The 17,344-nt window shown below is 51.3% G+C and overlaps 1 protein-coding gene across 2 annotated transcripts; it reads right to left on the bottom strand.

Annotated features, from left to right (window-relative positions):
* Positions 1–4,713: 4,713 nt before the first annotated feature.
* RCN3 (reticulocalbin 3) lies at positions 4,714–17,331 on the bottom strand. Of its 2 annotated transcripts, none has more exons than XM_032838947.1 (7): positions 17,244–17,331; positions 16,577–16,827; positions 14,561–14,763; positions 13,074–13,246; positions 8,027–8,087; positions 5,161–5,360; positions 4,714–4,924 (listed from the first exon to the last, which is right to left on the bottom strand). In XM_032838947.1, the coding sequence occupies exons 2-7, from the start codon at positions 16,819–16,821 to the stop codon at positions 4,817–4,819; spliced, it is 990 nt and encodes a 329-aa protein (XP_032694838.1). In that variant the 5' UTR covers positions 16,822–16,827; positions 17,244–17,331; the 3' UTR covers positions 4,714–4,816. The 2 variants fall into 2 exon arrangements, with proteins under 2 accessions (XP_032694838.1, XP_032694837.1); XM_032838946.1 differs by having other exon boundaries at positions 17,234–17,310.
* Positions 17,332–17,344: the final 13 nt, after the last annotated feature.

Here is a 17,344-nt window from a genome sequence, read left to right as displayed (position 1 = left end):
AAGCCTCTGCCTTTGGCTCAGGTCATGATCCCAGGGTCCTGGGATCGAGCCCCGCATCTGGCTCTCTGCTCAGCAGGGAGCCTGCTTCCTCCTCTCTCTCTCTGCCTGCCTCTCTGCCTACTTGTGGTCTCTGTCAAATAAGCAAAATCTTAAAAAAAAAAACCAAAACAGTTTGTACATATTTGCCTAAATCTATGTAAATTTCTCCCTGGAAAGAAATACAGGCTGCCTGTGAGGAGGCGAACTTGGTGGAAGAAAGACTCATGTTTAGCATATAACATCTTGTACATTTAGAATTTTGTATCCTATAGGTATATTGCCAAAACTTAAAAATAAGCAAAATGTGTAAAAGACCAAAAACCAAAAACAAAAAACCCAACCAAAAAACTGGGGAGAGGCACTAAGGGTGACAGGGTGCTGTTCAGCTTTCTGTCATAAGCTGTTCCGCACAAGTCATTGTTGATTATTTTGAATTTAGAAAAATGTTTTTAACTAGAATTTAAATGAACATTTGAAAAGAGAAAAAAAATTAAAATCTGAAATGTTTTCAAACATGCGGCCCCCAAAGATCTACAAGTTTATCCTATGCTTTCATAAACCAGTTCTCCACCTCCAGCCACTAGGGGGCAGTACATTACCATAGTTAAAAGCCTGGATTCAGACACTGGGATTCACATTCCAACCCTATCGGAGATAGCAGTTATAAACTCTGGATAAAACAGAAAACAATTACCTAAAGACACTGGAAAGTTGAGGGCGGCGGGGGAAGCAACCAGAAACTGGAAAGAAAGTGACACTTGATAAAAAAGAAATAGGTCGCTTGTGCGCTCAGTCCGTTGAGCCGCTGACTCTTGATTTCAGCTCAGGCCAAGATCTCAGGGTCTTGAGATCTAGCGGGGCATCGGGCTCCCGACTGGGAGTGGAGCCTGCTTAAGAAGAAAGAGGGGGCACGTTCTAGCCCCTGCTGAGAGGGGCAGCTAAAACTAAAACACCAGAGGAAGATCCAGTCTTCCTGGCGTGAAATAGCAGAGCAACAGGAAAGGTATAAATCTAGAAAAGAGATCCAGCATGGAGGCACTCCAAGTATTTTAATATAAACTCTGCTCAAATATCCAGCTGACCTCCAGAGCCACACCCGCATGGGGTACCCTCCAAACAGCCCAGCTAAACTTAAAAAATGTCAGCTAAAATTTGAGGCACAAATTTTAAAGGAGGGAGTTTTATAGAGATTACAGTTGGAATTTACCAACTTAATGGGTTACTCAAGAAAAAAAATAATTGATGCTCTTCAGAGGAACATAACAGACTCCAGTTTGTTTGTTTGTTTTTAAAGATTATTTATTTATTTATTTGACAGACAGAGATCACAAGTAGGCAGAGAGGCAGGCAGAGAGAGAGGAGGAAGCAGGCTCCCCGTGGAGCAGAGAGCCTGATGTGGGGCTCGATCCCAGGAGCCTTGGATCATGACCTGAGCCGAAGGCAGAGGCTTTAACCCACTGAGCCACCCAGGCACCCCAGACTCCAGTTTTTTACAGTGTATCCAGGATACACTCTAACATTACTAAAAAAAAAAAAAAAAAAAAAAAAAGGTAGAAAAATATGACCCATTCTCAAGATAAAAGGCAATCAGTTAACTGAGATCAACACCAAAATGACCCATATATTGGAACAAGAAAAAAAAAAAGATGTAAAAAATAGTTGTTATAACTATGCTCAAGAACCTAAAAGAAAGTATGTTTCTACTGAATAAGAAGAAATCTTGGTATAGAAATGAAACAATGAAAAAGAACAGAATAAGGGCACCTGGCTGGCTCAGTTGGTTCAGCATCTACCTTCAGCTCAGGTCATGATCCCAGGGTTCTAGAATTGAGCCCCAAGCAGGGAACTTGCTTCTCCCTCTCCCTCTGCTGCTCCCCCTGCTTGTGCTCTCCCTCTCTGTCAAATAAATAAATAAATAAATAAATAAATAAATAAATAAAATCTTTTTAAAAATAGAATAGAAATTCTAGAATGAATAATGGCAAGTTATGAATTTTTGAATGAATGAATGATTTTGGCAAGTTCACAGGTTACAAAGTTTTTTTTTTTAAGATTTTATTTATTTATTAGACAGAGATCACAAGTAGGCAGAGAGGCAGGCAGAGAGAGAGAATGGAGGAAGCAGGCTCCCTGCTGAGCAGAGAGCCGGATGCGGGGCTCGATCCCATGACCCTGACATCATGATCCGAGCTGAAGGCAGAGGCTCAACCCACTGAGCCACCCAGGCGCCCCAGGTTACAAAGTTTTTATACAAAAATAATGGTATTGTATATTGTAGAGGCAAGAAATCAGAACATGAAATTTAAAAGTAACTTCATTTGCCATACCCTAAAACCCAGAAAATACTTAGGAATAAATTTAATAAAAGATTTAACACCTTTACTCTGACAACTACAAAACACTGCTGAGAGAATGCCAACATTTGTATCTCCAGAAAAATATACTATGTTCATGGATTGGAAAATATAATACTGTTAAGATGCCAATTCTCCCCACATTGGTCTATACAGTTTACAGTCTCATCCTGGCTTGTTCCCATCTCTTTCCCCAAGAAGGAAAACAAAAAACATCAAATAAGGGAGATTTATTATTTGACTTATATTTTCTTTTATATTTTAGTTACTTATGATTTTTTTTAACCAATAGGCTTTATTTTTTAAAATTTTAATTTATTTGTCAGAGAGAGAGCACAAGCAGAGGGAGTGGCAGGCAGGGGTAGAAGCAGACTCCTCACTGAGCAGGGAGCCGATATGGGAGTCAATCCCAGGACTCTGGGATCATGACCTGAGCCGGAGGCAGATCCTTATCCGACTGAGCCACTCAGCCATCCCAAATAGGCTTTATTTTTTTTTAATATTTTATTTATTTATTTGACAGGGAGAGAGCACAAGCAGAGGGAGTAGCAGGAAGAGGGAGAAGCAGGCTTCCCACAGAGCAGGGAGCCCGATGTGGGACTCGATCCCAGGACCCCGGGACCATGACCTGAGCCGAAGGCAGACGCTTAACCAACTGAGCCACTCAGGGACCCAAATAGGCTTTATTTTTAAGAGCAGTTTGGGGTTTACAGAAAATGAGAGAAAAGAGCAGAGAGTTCCTGGGTGTACCCCTTACACCCCACCCCAGTTTCTCCTCTTATTAGCATAGTGCTTTAGTGTGGTACTTTGTTATAACTGGTAAGCCAACACTGATACATCTCCCCCGCCAAGAGAGAGGGAGAGAGGAGGGCAGGGGAGAGGGAGAGGGAAAGAATCTCAAGCAGGCTCCATGCCTAGCACACAGCCGGACCTGGGGTTCCAGCTCATGACCCCCAAATCATGACCTGAGCCAAAATCAAGAATCATACTCTTAACCCACTGAGCCATCCAGATGCCCCTTATTTGAGAAAAAGAGAGAGCAAGAGAGAACACGCAAGCACATGCAAGTGGGGGAGGGGCAAGGGGAGGGAGAGAATCTCAAGCTGACTCCCCACTGAGCGTGGAGCCTGACTCTGGGCTCCATCTCACAACCCTGAGATCATGACCTGAGCAAAATCAAGAGTCAGACATGAAACCAACTGAGCCATCGGACACCCCTCTAGAGGAGAATTTGACAAGTGGGTCTCATGGGGCTGCAGGAGGAATAAAATCCATCCTTCTGTCCCCACCCCAACTCAGCAGCAAGGAGACTATGTTATAACCCAAGACGCCTTATGGCTCACATCTACTCCTCTCCCCAAGACCCTCCAGGAACTCCCATGTCCCTGAGAGTAAACTCTGTCCATGTCTCTCTGGGTCTCTGCCTTTCGCGATCTTGTCCCACCACAAAGGGACCTGAGGACCTGTCCCCAAGACCTTGTATGACCCGCTCCCAGTCACCTCCCCACTCGTCCCACTTGCTGACTCCATTCCAGCCATACTGGCCTGCTGGCTGATACACACACACACACACACACACACACACACGACACACTCTGGCTTCAGGGCCCCTTCTGTTCCCTCTGCCCTGCCGGCTCTCCCTCCAGATGTCCCCAGGGCTTCCGAAACCTCTGTTCACCAGCACAGCCCCTCCGGGGCACTCAACAGAGCATTGCCTTCCTGCACCATCTAGAACCTTCTGTCTGGCTTGCTCATGGCTGGGTCCAGCCTGCTAGTTTTACTTTCCGTCTCCAGGAGTGCCCTCAAAGCCTGCTAACACCCCGAGTCCCCTTTCCAAATGCCCGACCTCTCCTTCAGCACCACAGTCCCCACAACGCCCAGCCACAGCCCCCGATTCCTCCCTGAGGCCCCTGTCCCCCTCTAAGAGACACACAGACAAGACCCCAGCACTGGAGTTTATTGCCTCCGTGGCAGAGAGGAGGCATTCTGGGGCCAGTGCCCTCGGGCCAGTGCCCTCAGGCGAGTCAAGGGCAGGGGTGGGGGTGGGGGGGATTTCTCTGCTGTGTGGTGTGAGGCTGGGATCGGGCACTGGGGTGGTGGGTGGAGGCTCCTGGAGGCTGAGCTTGGTTTGGGAGCCCCTCCCCGGTCTGGGCTGGGTGATTCTGCCAGTGAAAAATGGATTGTTCACTTGCCCTTAGGGTCTACGAGACCCCTGGGGGCAGGGTGGGAAGGGCTGGGAGGGGCTGCAATGTCTTGGAGAAGTTCACCTTGTCAGTCCCTGAGAGCTCAGTGGCAGAGGGACGTGGGTGGGGCATCCACACCCCGCAGGTCCAGATGGGGAGGGGCGGCCTGGTCAAGGGGGCCCCTCCTCAGGTCATCCCCTGGGGCTACAAGGCTGTAGCGCACACATGGGGGGGGTGGGCTCACAGCTCATCGTGGTGGCGTGTCAGGTCCTCGCCGTAGTTGGTGGCCTGGCTGCCCACAAACATGTTCCAGTTACTGAGGATCTCAGCCTTGCTCAAACGCCCATCCTGGAGGGAGGGTCAGAGGGCAGCAGGGGTGACGAGGGGCCCTGCCTGGGAGACTCCTCTCTGAACTTAGTCTGCCCCCCATCCGCGGGGGGTGTGGGGGGGTCTCTGTCTCTCCTTTTCCACCACCCCTTCCCCCCTCCCCCCCGCCATTTCCTCATTCATCCCTGGCCCAGCAGGACCCCGGGGCAGCTCCCCCCCAGTCTGGCCACATCTGCACAACAGCACCCTACGCGCACCTTGTCCGTGTCGCTCTCGTGCAGCAGGTGGTTGGCCTCCACCAACGGCTGGTCCTGGGCGGGGGGCAGCACCCAGTGGCCCACCTCGCTGCCGTCCAGCCGCCCGTCCTTGTTCAGATCGCGGAAGTCCCGGAACTGCTCCCGCTCCGTCTGCACCCAGGCCGGCTCCTCCTCCCCGGGCTCGGCCGAGTACAGATCCGCTGCGCCGGGCGACAGGGGCGATGTCAGGCCGGGTTCGGGGCCAGCGGGCACCCCGGGGCTCGGTCCCTGCCCTGCCGCCTCCCGACCGCGGGCACCCCCGGCAGCCCAGTGCCCCTGCTCTCCGGCCTCGGGCTCCTCCTCTGCTGTAATGGGGCTAACAGCGACGCGGGACCAGCAGGGGTAGGGGGAAAGGGACTGGACGCGTTGATCATTTCCTTGACCGGCTGTCAATCTGTTTGCCTGGGACAGGGGCGTAGGCCTGGTGAGGAGATACTAAAAAGCCACCTTTCCAATGGCTCACCCCGCTTTAAGAAGCTCCCTTGGGACACCTGGGTGGCTCAGTCATTTAAGCGGCTGCCTTCGGCTGGGGTCATGATCTCAGGGTCCTGGGATCGAGTTCTGCATTGGGCTCCCTGCTCTGCGGAGAACCTGCTTCTCCCTCTCCCTCTGCCTGCCTCTCTGCCTACCTGTGCTCTCTCTCCCTGTCAAATAAATAAATAAAATCTTTAAAAAAAAAAAAAAAAAGGCGGCTGCCTTCTGCTCAGGTCATGATCCCAGAGTCCTGGGATCAAGCCCCACATCCGGCTCCCTGTTCTACAGGAGCCTGCTTCTCTCTCTCTCCCTGTCCCTCTCCCTCTGCTCTTCCCCCTGCTTGTGCTCTCTCTCAAATAAATAAAATCTTTATTTAAAAAAAAAAAAGACTTATTTATTTGACAGAGAGAGAGAGAGAGCACATCCATCCAGAACATTTTCATCCTCCCAAAAGGAGACCTCTTTCCCATTAAGAAGTGAACCCCCTACACCGCCACCCCCACCCCAGCCCCAGGCCATGAATAATCTAATTCCACAGTGTGGCCCTCTGTGTCTGGCTTCTTTCACTTGGCACAGTGTTTTTATTTTGTATTCAAGTGTAGCTGACACACAATGTTACATTAGTTTGGGGTGTCATAGGTTTGGGGTGTGAGACCTAGGTGACTAGACTTACCCACACTGTAGCAGATGAGTACTTCCTCCCCTTTTAGGGCTGAATAACATCCCATTGTACCGCTCTCCCGCCTTCCACTTAGCATTCATCCCCCAGGGGCTTCTGAGTTGACCAGATGTCATTGTAGGAGCTGGGTACTCTACTCCCACCGTTTTTAAAATTTTTATTAATTTACTTGTCAGAGAGAGAGAAAGAGCACAAGCAGGGGGAGCAGCAGACTCCCCACCAAGCAGGGAGCCTGATGCAGGGCTCGATCCCAGGACAGTGGGATCATGACCTGAGTCAAAGGCACACGCTTAACCTACTGAGCCACCCGGATGCCCCCTCTACTGCGGCCTCTACAGGTATGTACAGGTAAGTACAGGTTGAGAAACTCGTTTCCGGTCCCATGGCTGGGAGGTGGCAGGTGGGAGACACTGCACACTTGTTCTAGAACCTACACCCTTGAGCACGGTGCACCCCCACCTCTCCCACCTTCCCGGACACGCCACACACCTGCCCTCCCAGCTGGGGTCAGAGCCCAGGACGCCCCCTCCATCCTCCTGGCTCATATTCTTCCCTCTATCACCCAACAGTTGCGAAATTACATTACTCTGGGGAGTCCTGGGGTGCGGCCCACATCTGTCTCTCCAGACCCCCACAGGGAAAGGAGAGGCCCAGGGGGCAGGGGTGGGACCTCGGGCTCGGCCTGCCGGGACTGCCATCCTGCTCCACCTCAGCCAAGTATCTACCCCTCAGGCCTCAGCTTCCTCATCTGTGAAAAGGGGCGATAACACCCCTCTTGTCGGTTGCCAAGGGGATGAAGCCAATTTTCAAGTGCTAGCCACTTAGGACAGAGCCTTGCCTGTGGCAACAAGGTGTGTGACTCAGTGATGATCCCTGAATTTTTTCTGACCAAAAAAAAAAGACTTCTATCTTTCTCACAGATGTAAGGAAGATAAATTATGCTTAAATAAAAATGTTCTGCCTGAGGGTTTGTTCCATAAAAACAGGCCATAGAAAAGTGTTTTCCAGCTCGTACAAATATCCATGTTTAACAGCTTTCCCCTCAACCAAATTCTTTGCCCCCCGGAGGGCAGGGGTAGAGGCAGGGCCCAGGGGAAGTCTGGGGGTGTCACGAGGGGCCCCCCAGTCCTGAGTAACAGGAGACACAGTCTTTGCTGTGCAAATGCAGACTCAAGACAATCTCCCCAACCCCAACCAATGTAGCCTCTGAGGCCTAATTCTGCAGATAATCCAGACTCTCCCAGGAAGGAAGCCGGTCTGTGACATTCTCTGCTGTGTCCTCAATCACAACCATGCAGTAGGAGCTCAATACATGTTTCCTGATTCCGGCACACAGTTGGCGCTTAATGGATGCTTTTTTGGTCTGGCTCACAGAAGGTCCTGGATAAATGTTTCCTGGGCCTGGCACAGAGTAGGTGCTTGGTAAAGATTTGCTGGGCCTGACAAATATAAGTATTCAATCAATGTTAGCTGGGCCCCACACACAGTGGGTGATCGATAAGTACTTTTAGGGCCCAGCACACAGTAGGTGCTCAATTAATGTTTGGTGGCTACTGGAACTCAGGCAGCGTCCCTGCCCCCACTTCAGAGGGCCGCTGCTCTCCTATGGGTGGTATACTCTGGGCTGCCTGGGGGAGGACAGGCGTCCTTAGGGAGGGATTGGCTTCCACTCACCAATATACTCATCCACTTGGACGTAGCCATCCTTGTTCTTATCCAGATCCTCCAGGGTTTCCTGGGGGAAAGAGAGGCATTGGGGCTGGCTCCTAGAAGGGCTGGGCCCCTGGGGCTGGGATGTGAAGTTTTCTTAGGGAATCTGGCTCGGGCTCGGCTGTATGGGCAGGCGTCAGAGCAGTCTCATTGGGGTCTACCTGTCCTGGGTAGGGGTAGAGGTTGCATGGCTTTCTGGGGCGTATAATGATGTGGGTTCTATCTGCCTTTAGTGGATGGGGGTCAGAGAACACAGATATCCTTGCTTCCACCAAAGAAGACCTGTCCTGCCTCACGCTTTTCCCACACCCAACAGCAAACGCTCTCCAAGGGCAGGAGTCCCTTCTTGTTTAGCAGAGCCCAGACCCCACCTCTATTTTATGTCAGAGCGAGACACACTTGGTGGCCCACTGTGACCCAGGCTCAGTACCTCTGCTCTCAGTTTTCTCTCCACTTTTTGAGCAAACAGCTTCTGTTCCCCACTTTTTAAGATGTGTTTGTTTATTATTTGGGAGAGGGAGTAAAGGACAAAGGGAGAGGGGAGACAGACTCCCCACTGAGCAGGGAGCCTGAGGGAGGGCTTGATCTCACAACCCTGAGACCTTGACCTGAGCCACAATCAAGAGTCAGACGCTTAACTGACTGATCCACCCAGGCACCCCTGTTTCCCACTTTTATATTCAAACTCACTGTAGGATGGGGTAGGGTCTGACACGCCACTACGCCTTCCTCACAAAGAAAGCTCAACATTTTAGGGTTGCCAGAAAAAAATGCAGGATGCTCACTTATGTCCAACTTTCAGATGAACAGCTAATAATTATTTTAAAAAAAGATTTTATTTATTTATTTGACAGAGATCACAAGTAGGCAGAGAGGCAGGCAGGGAGGGGGTAAGCAGGATCCCCCCTGGAGCAAAGAGCCCGATGCGGGGCTTGATCCCAGGACCCCAGGATTATGACCTGAGCTGAAGGCAGAGGCTCAACCCACTGAGCCACCCAGGCACCCCAATAATTCTTTAGAATAAGGATGACCCACACAATATCCAGAACATACTTATACTGCTGGACACAGTTACATTTGAATTTCAGGTATTTTTTTAAAACATAAGTATATCCCAAATGTTGTGTGGGACATACTTATACTAAAAAAATGGTTTATATTACTTGTTACAAATTCAAGTATAATTGAATGCCCTTTGTTATTTGGTAAAGGTGGTAACTCTGTAGCACTTACATATTGAAATTCTTGTTATTTCTTTTAAGTGACTTATTTATTTATTTATTATTTTTAAAGTAGGCTCCACGCCCGGTGTGCCTCTCGAACTTGTGCCTCTGAGATCAGGAGTCACATGGTTTGAATGAGAAAGCCAGAGGGCCCTCTAAGTGACACTCGATATAAATGAATGTAAAAGAGGACAGCAGAGTTTAGACAAGGGCTCAGCAAACTTTTCCCAAAAAGGGCCAGAGAGGAAATAGTTCTGGGTTTGTGTGCTGTATGGTCTCCATTGAAATGACACAGCTCTCTGGTTGTGGCACATGGAAGCCTAGGATCGTGGCTATGTTCCAATAAAACTTTATTTGCAAAAACAAGTTGTGGGCTGGATTCTGCTGCGGGTTAGACAGTTTGTTGACTGTTGGTGTGGATCATGGATTCAACTGCCAGGGTTCAAATCCGAGCTGGGGCACTTCTGGTCTGGGTGATCTCAGGCAAATCTCCCCATCTCTCTGTGCCTAGGCGTCCTCATCTATAAAATGAAGATGGTAGGGTGCCTGGGCGGCTCAGTTGGTTGGGCGTCTGCCTTTGGCTCAGGTCATGACCCTGGGGTCCTGGGATCGAGCCCCACATCGGGCTCCCTGCTCAGCAGGGATTCTGCTTCTTCCTCTCCCTCTGCCCCTCCCCCACTCATGCACCCACACGTGTGCTCTCTCTCTAATAAATGAGATCTTAAAAAAATAATAAATAAAATGAAGATGTTAGCCCACCCCCATATGGTTGCCATGAGGATTCACTCAGGCTAATACTTAGGTCAAGGTGTTACCACGGTGCTCCTGGTACACAGCACACGCTGTCAGGGTCTGTTAAATAATCTCAACTCAGGGGGCCTCTGGCTGACTCAGTCAGTAGAGCACGTGGCTCTTGGTCTTGAGGTTGTAAGTTCAAGTTCCACGTTGGAGGTAGAGATTACTTAAAAAACAAAATCTTAAAAGAAAAAAACCTCAAGGGCGTAAAAGGTATTTCAACATTATCTGCTATAAAAAAAGGACTTTGGGTCTTGGAGGGTGGGGAGTCTAGTGGGTTTGAGAAGGCTGGGTTAATGACCTCTCTCCTCTCCGGATTGTAGTCACCTCTGGAATGGGCCGGAAGGCCCACCTCAACGGTGCACACATTGGGTCAGTAAAATGCCTGAGAAATATCGGAAGCAACTGCAAACACACATCCCAGTGGGAGCAGGGATTCTACTGCTAGAAGTTTTCTCCTGTAGCTATACTGACACATGTATGCAATGTGACGTAAGGAGCATTTATCACCAATTTTGTAGGTTTACATGTATTAACTCATCTAGTCCCTACAACCAGCCCTGATGTAGGAATAGTTATCAGTACCACAATTTTATAGATGAAGAACAAGTCCAGAGAGGTTAAGTAACTTGCCCAAGGTCACACAGCCAGGAAGCTGCAGGGCTGGGACTTGAACCCAGGCCTCCTGGCCCCAGAGCCCTTGATCCTAACAGGCTTGCCACAGACCCTCACACCAGCTGTGGAAATGGAGCCACAAGAGAAGGGTTGGGGGATAGTGTCGAGGAGATGGGAAAGGTAGAGGGTTATCCAGTTTTCTGGGGTCCTTTGGGCATTTAAACACATTAGTATGTTAGCTATTTTAGACATTCAACTACATTATTTTTTCATTTTTTATTTTTTTAAAGATTTTATTTATTTATTTGAGAGAGAGAGAACAGAGGGAGAGGGAGAAGCAGACTCTCTGCTGAGCAGGGAGCCTGACAGGGGGCTCGATCCCAGGACCCCGGGGTCATGATCAGAGCCAAAGGCAGATGCTTCACCAGTTGAGCCACCCAGGTACCCCAAAACTACATTTTAAAAATAATTTTTAAAATAATAATTTGTGGGGATGCCTGGGTGGCTCAGTTAGTTATGTCTGTCTTCAGCTCAGGTCATGGATCGAGTCGTGCTTCGGGCTCCCTGCTCAGTGGGAAGCCTGCTTCTCCCTCTCCCTCTGCCCGATGTTCCCCCTGCTTAAGCGCTCTCTTGCTCTCTGTCAAGTAAATAAATAAAATTTAAAATAATAATAATAACAGTCAGTGAAAATTTAGGCATGGTAGAATTGGGTGTAAATCCTTCCACGAAGAGTGAACCCTCATGTGAACTATGGACTTTGGGTGGTGACGTGTGGGTTTTGGTCTGTCCACTGTATCGAGTGTCCCACTTTGGTGCACGATGTTGATGGGGGGAGTGTGTGCATGTGGGGGCAGGGGCAGTGTGGGAAATCTGTGGACCCCTTGCTCAATATGGCCCCGAACCTAAACCTGCTCTAAAAATTAAGGTCTGGGGCATGTGGCTGGCTCAGTTGGTGGAAAATGTGACTCTTGATCTTGGGGTTGTGGATTTGAGCTCCAGATCAGATCTGGAGATTATTTAAAAATAAAATCTGGGGTGCCTGGGTGGCTCAGTGGTTTAAAGCCTCTGCCTTCGGCTCAGGTCATGACCCCAGAGTCCTGGGATCAAGCCCCACATCGGGCTCTCTGCTCAGCAGGGAGCCTGCTTCCTCCTCTCTCTCTGCCTGCCTCTCTGTCTACTTGTGATCTCTGTCAAATAAATAAATAAAATCTTAAAAAAAAAAAAGAGAGAGAAAGAGAGAGAGGAGGAAGCAGGCTCCCTGCTGAACAGAGAGCCCGATGTGGGGCTTGATCCCAAGACCCTGAGATCATGACCTGAGCCGAAGGCAGGGGCTTAACCCTCTGAGCCACCCAGGCACTCCTCCTCCTCTCTCTCTGCCTGCTTCTCTGCCTACTTGTAATCTCTGTCTGTCAAATAAATAAATAAAATCTTAAAAAAAAAAAAAAGTACACCTGGCCAGCTCAGTTGGTGGAGCATGGGACCCCCTTTAAAAAAAAAAAAAAAAAAAGAGTCTGCCTTCAGCTCAGGTCATGATCCCAGCATCCTGGGATCAAGTCCCGAGTCAGGCTCCCCTGGCTCAGCAGGGTGCCTGCTTCTCTCTCTCCCTCTGTGTGTACTCTCTCACTCTCTCTCTCTCAAATAAGTAAATAAAATTTTTAAATAAATATAAAATAAAATAAAACTTTTAAAAATAAAATAAAAATAAAACTTAAGGTCTGTTGGGGGAAAAAATGAAGGAGAAAAAAATCCTTCCACTACTGGGGAAGCTGGGTGGCTCAGTTAGCTAAGTGTCCAGCTCTTGATTTTGGCTCAGGTTATGATCTCCGAGTCATGAGATCGAGCCCCAAGTCAGGGTCCACATTGGGCATGGAGCCTGCTTAAGATTCTCTCTCCCTCTTTCTCTGCCCCTCCCCCCTTTCTGCCTAAAAAAAACAAAAACAAAACCTGCCACCATAAAATGGAGAAGGAATTGGGGTTGGCACAAAAATTATAAAGGAATAAGAAGACAAAAGGGGTTAGCAGAAATGGCCTCAGAGTAGACACTGCATGTGCGGGGTTGGGGTTTTGGGTTTTTCAGGGGTTTGGCCAGGATTGGTGCTCCCTGAGGCACTTCTGGGGAATGTATTTTCAGGCCAGGGGCCTGGACTCCAAATGTGAGGACAGGAAGGGGAAGGCAGACCCAGGACAGACCAGACACGAGGAGGTCAGGCGACGGACAGGGGAGAGGCTGCCCTCCACGGATCTGTTTGCAGGCTAGGTTCCCTGGGGAAGGTGCTGGAAAACCAGGTAAACACTGGTGGGCTGGGCCTGACCTCAGAAGCCCGGGTCCCAGGAGGTGGGTGGGAAGTGGCGAGCAGCCTCCTCGGGCCCCAACTCACAGCAATCACGATGTCTCGCATGTGAGGGAACTCCTCGGGGTGCAAGAAGGCTGTCAGCTCCTCCCGCGTGGCCATCGAGTCCCCGTCCTGGTCCGCCACCCGGAAACGCCGCTCGTCCCGAGCCAGCATTTTCTTGTAGGTCTCGGCGTCCTCCACGTCATGAAATTCCTCACCTGGGGAAGGGGACAATCTCTTTCAGCTGTGTTTTACTGGAAGGAACGCCAGGCAGGTTGAGGGACAAGACAAAGGACTCAGCTCAGTAGAATCAGAGCAGGAAGGCCCCCACAGAACTTGTAATAATTAATGTATATTCATTGTTTACTTATATTAGCAACGTTGTCATTAAAGCTTATTATATGCAAAGCTCTTTCCCTACAAAATTGCATTTAATTCTCACAAAAAGCAAGTCAAGAGAGTCTTTTCATCTATTCTCACTTTATGAAGGAGAAAATGGATTCCCACAGAGAGGAAATAACCAGCCCGAAGTCATGCAGCCAGGAAAGGAGCTCTGAGTTGACACTGGCCCTTTGGGCCCCAAGGTCACCCTCTGGTGCTTTAAGGTATACAGACTCGGGTTATAGGACAGAGAATAGGAGAAGGGCGTTTTCAAGAAAGGAAAGGGTATGAGCGGAATGTAGAGGTTTGAAGAGCTCCTGAGTTCAGGGAAACTACAGAAGGTCCACTTGGCTGGCCAGATAATGCAGAAAAACAAAGCCAGAGGGGTGGGCCAGGCTGGGCTGAGGAGCTGGGTGTCTCTTCTGGAGACCCGGGGAGAGCCATGAAGGGCTGCGAGCAGGGGAGAATTAGGATCAACTCCATGGGTGGGAAGACCCCTCTGTGATATAGGGACAGACTGGAGGAGTAGTGTGGAGGGAGGGCCCATAAGGAAGAAAACAAGAGCAGTGGGGGTCGCTGGGCTGGGGCATGGGGACAGACAAGAAGGAACACAGTCGGGGCATGGGGTAAATGGATTTGAGTTTTGTTTTTTTTTTTTTTAAGATATTATTCATTTGATAGAGAGCAAGAAAGCATAAGCAGGAGGAGCAGCAGATGAAAAAGGAGAAACAGCCTCCCTGTTGAGCAATGAGCGTGATGCAGGACTCGATCCCAGGACCCCAAGATCACGACCTGAGCCGAAGGCAGATGCTTAACCTACTGAGCCACCCAGGAGCCCCAGGATTTGGGGTTCTGTCAGAGATCAACGGTCAGGATGACAGGGCATGGGAGGTAGATGTCCCTGGGCAAGGATCCCCCAGTCACGATAACAGAGGTCGTGGATGCCATCACGAGTGAGAAGCCAGAGATCAGGGATTGGGAGTTTCTGGTGATGAAGTACTGGAAGTTGGTAGAACTTGATCAAGGGTTAGAAGCAAAGGTTAGGGATTCTGTTTCGTAGGCTAAAGGTTCTCAGAATGAGGCTGTCAAAAAGGTCAAGGTCACAGTATGTGTGTTTTCGGGGGCGCAAGAGTCGGGATCTCGCCGCGTACCCGGCGCATAGTGGCCGTAGGTGGCGTTGCGCAGCTCCTCCCAACCCACGCGCCCGTCGCGGTCCGTGTCGTACGTGTTCCAGGCCGCGGTCACCGAGTCCCGTATGTGCCGCTGCTGCGTGTGCGCGATCCAAGCACGGAGCTCGGCCAGCGACACCCAGCCGTCCCCGTCCCCTGCACGGTCCATGCGGTCCACGATGCGCCTGCGAGTCGGGGCGGGGCACAAGTCAGTCGCAGACTCCGCCCACCAGGAGACCCGCCTTCGCCCAGGCTCCGCCCCTCACACGGAGCCACGCCCCACCTGAAACACAATCCCCCCATATAGGGTTGATAAAACGGTACCAGAGCCGCCCGCGCACCGAGGGGAGACACCGGCCAATCCCGGGCCATGCCCAGGACAGAGCTCCGCCCCCTCAATCCAGGCGCTGCGGGTCTACGGCGGGCGCTGCGGTCCTCCACACGCCCTGGTTGGGGGAAAGACCTAAAGCAATCCTGGGCCACATCCGTCACCCCGACTCCGCCCCTGGGCCCTCACTTGCTCCCCTCTCTCATTTGTCCGAGTTGGGGTGGGGGCAAGGAGGAGGTGTCACATCGCACCCCTCGCCCGCCAGTCCCCTAGGCCAAGACTCTCTCTGAACTCTTGATGGCCACGGCCACGCACACACCCGACCCCTCGCCCTTTCAGGCGCGGCGGGTCTTCAGGGCATCCCTTCCAACCCCCCCGCTGCCCCGCCCGCCTGGCTGCTCTGGCCTATTTCAGGCCCCTCTCCCTCCGGTCCGACCCGGTGCTGCGTCCCGCCCCTACCCCCTACTTCCTCCAGACCGTCTCAGGCTTCGCCCGAGGACCATCACCCGCCACCATCAGTTCCTTCCTCCTGCTTCGGCCGGATCATGGGCACCGTGCGGTCTATGAAGCCCCTGAAGGCCGTTCCTCGCGCACCTTCTCTCGGGCCGTTCGGATCTGCTCCCAGGCCTCCTCCCCCGTCCCCCGGCCACTCCCGCCACCGGTTTGGGTCTTTACCCAACCGCTCACAGAGCCCACAAGGAGCGCTCCTCTTGGTCACCGTTCTTAAACCCCGCAACCCAGTTCCCAGGGTCGAATCCGACACGGCTGTGCCCAGATCACCGGCCCCTGCAACCCCCGCGCGACAGGCTGTGTCTGCTCTGATCAGTCTGGAGCTGGAGTCCCGGGATTCCCACGCTACCCTGAGGTTCAAGCTGTTGTTAAGACCGTGGGCTCCACGGCTAGATATTTTAGGTTCAAATCCTATCGCCTCCTCTTGCTGGCTGTGTGACCGTGGGCAAGCCACTGAAACCTCTCTGTGCCTCAGTTTACCCCCTCTGTAAAATGGCGGATAAATAAATGATAGAACCTACCCTTAAGTCTGGTTGTGGGGATTAAAGAAGTTAACCCTTGTAAAGCACTTAGAACAGCGCCAGGCATTGCAGGGATGCTACGCCAAATGTGAAGCCTATTATGCTGCCTTTCTTCTTCCCTCCTTCACCCAGTCCCATCCGCGCAGTCTCCCAGCCAGCAGTCAGCACCACTCTCTCCATCCTGATCTAGTCATCATCCCCTCCTGTCTTCCAACTGCACCGCTGCAGACGCTTCCTTACCTAGTCTGTTCCCCAAAAGGTAACCAGAAGGATTCTGTTGAAACCTAAGTCAGCTCACACCCTCCCTCTGCTTAGAGTCCTCCCATGGCTCTCATCTCCCTCAGAGAAATGCTGAAATCTTCACTGTGGCCTGAAGGCCCTGACCTCTTTTCCCCTTCTCTGCCATCACTTTCCACATTCTCCTCTTCGATCACTGGGTTCCAGCCACATGGGCCTCACTGTTCTGCAAATATCAGGCCCGTTCCTGCCTCAGGGCCTTTGCACTTACAGTTACCTCTGCTTGGAGTGCTATTCCCCCATATATCCACACGGCTCAAATATTACCTTCTCACTGAAGCCTCCCTTCACTTCCCTGTTAAAAATTACAACCCTGAATCCTCTCCTCCGTCTCTCTCCTACCCCAGACGCGCTCGGCTTTCCTCTGGGCTGAGCTGGTCGAATTCCTTGGCCACTTCTCGTCCCAGGAAAGCCTCATGGTCGTACTGGAAATTCCCGTGGGCGTCATCATGAGGGGCCTCGCTCAGGGGGGCCGCCTGGTGTACCCTCCCCTGGCCATGAGGGCCTGCATCAGGGGATGGCTTGCCCTGGGCCCCGTGCCTCAGCAGCAGCAGCAGCAACAGCAGAAGTGATGGTCGCCACATCATCAGTCCCTAGGGAGCAGTGGAGGCTAAAAGTCAGGGGTCATAGGAAAAATAGAGACAGGACAGGAGAATGGGGGTGGGGACGGAGAGACAGAAGACAAGACAGAGAGATGGTAGCTGGCCACAAAGTTTAGGGCTCAAGAAGGGCCGGGGGTGGGAAAAAGGGGGGCGGGGTTCTCAGAGGTAAAAGCAGAGGTAGTGACTGAATCTTCTGAGGGAGTCCCAGACGGGTCCCAGAGCCGCTGCTGGGGGGTTTCAAGCGCGAGACGTGGCGCACTTCCCACGCACACTGCGGGGCGGGGTGGTGTCCAGAGAGCAATCATGCAGGCCCCCAGGCGTTATTTGCAACCCGGACCCACTTTCCCGGCTCGAAAGAACCCGGACCGTCCTCCCTGGGCAAGCCACCCGCCCTCACCTCCCTTTACCAGTTTAGCCAGCTTCACTTCGCTCTACACAGTGGGCTCTGCTTTCTCTGAAAAGATGCCCAATTTAGCGGCTCTCCAGCCAGGCCCCGCCTCCAGAAGCG

This window comes from Lontra canadensis, unplaced genomic scaffold, assembly GCF_010015895.1.
Source record: "Lontra canadensis isolate GAN:19392208 unplaced genomic scaffold, GSC_riverotter_1.0 scaffold107, whole genome shotgun sequence".
Taxonomy (NCBI): Eukaryota; Metazoa; Chordata; class Mammalia; order Carnivora; family Mustelidae; genus Lontra; species Lontra canadensis.
This window is presented reverse-complemented; position numbering and strand designations above follow the sequence as displayed.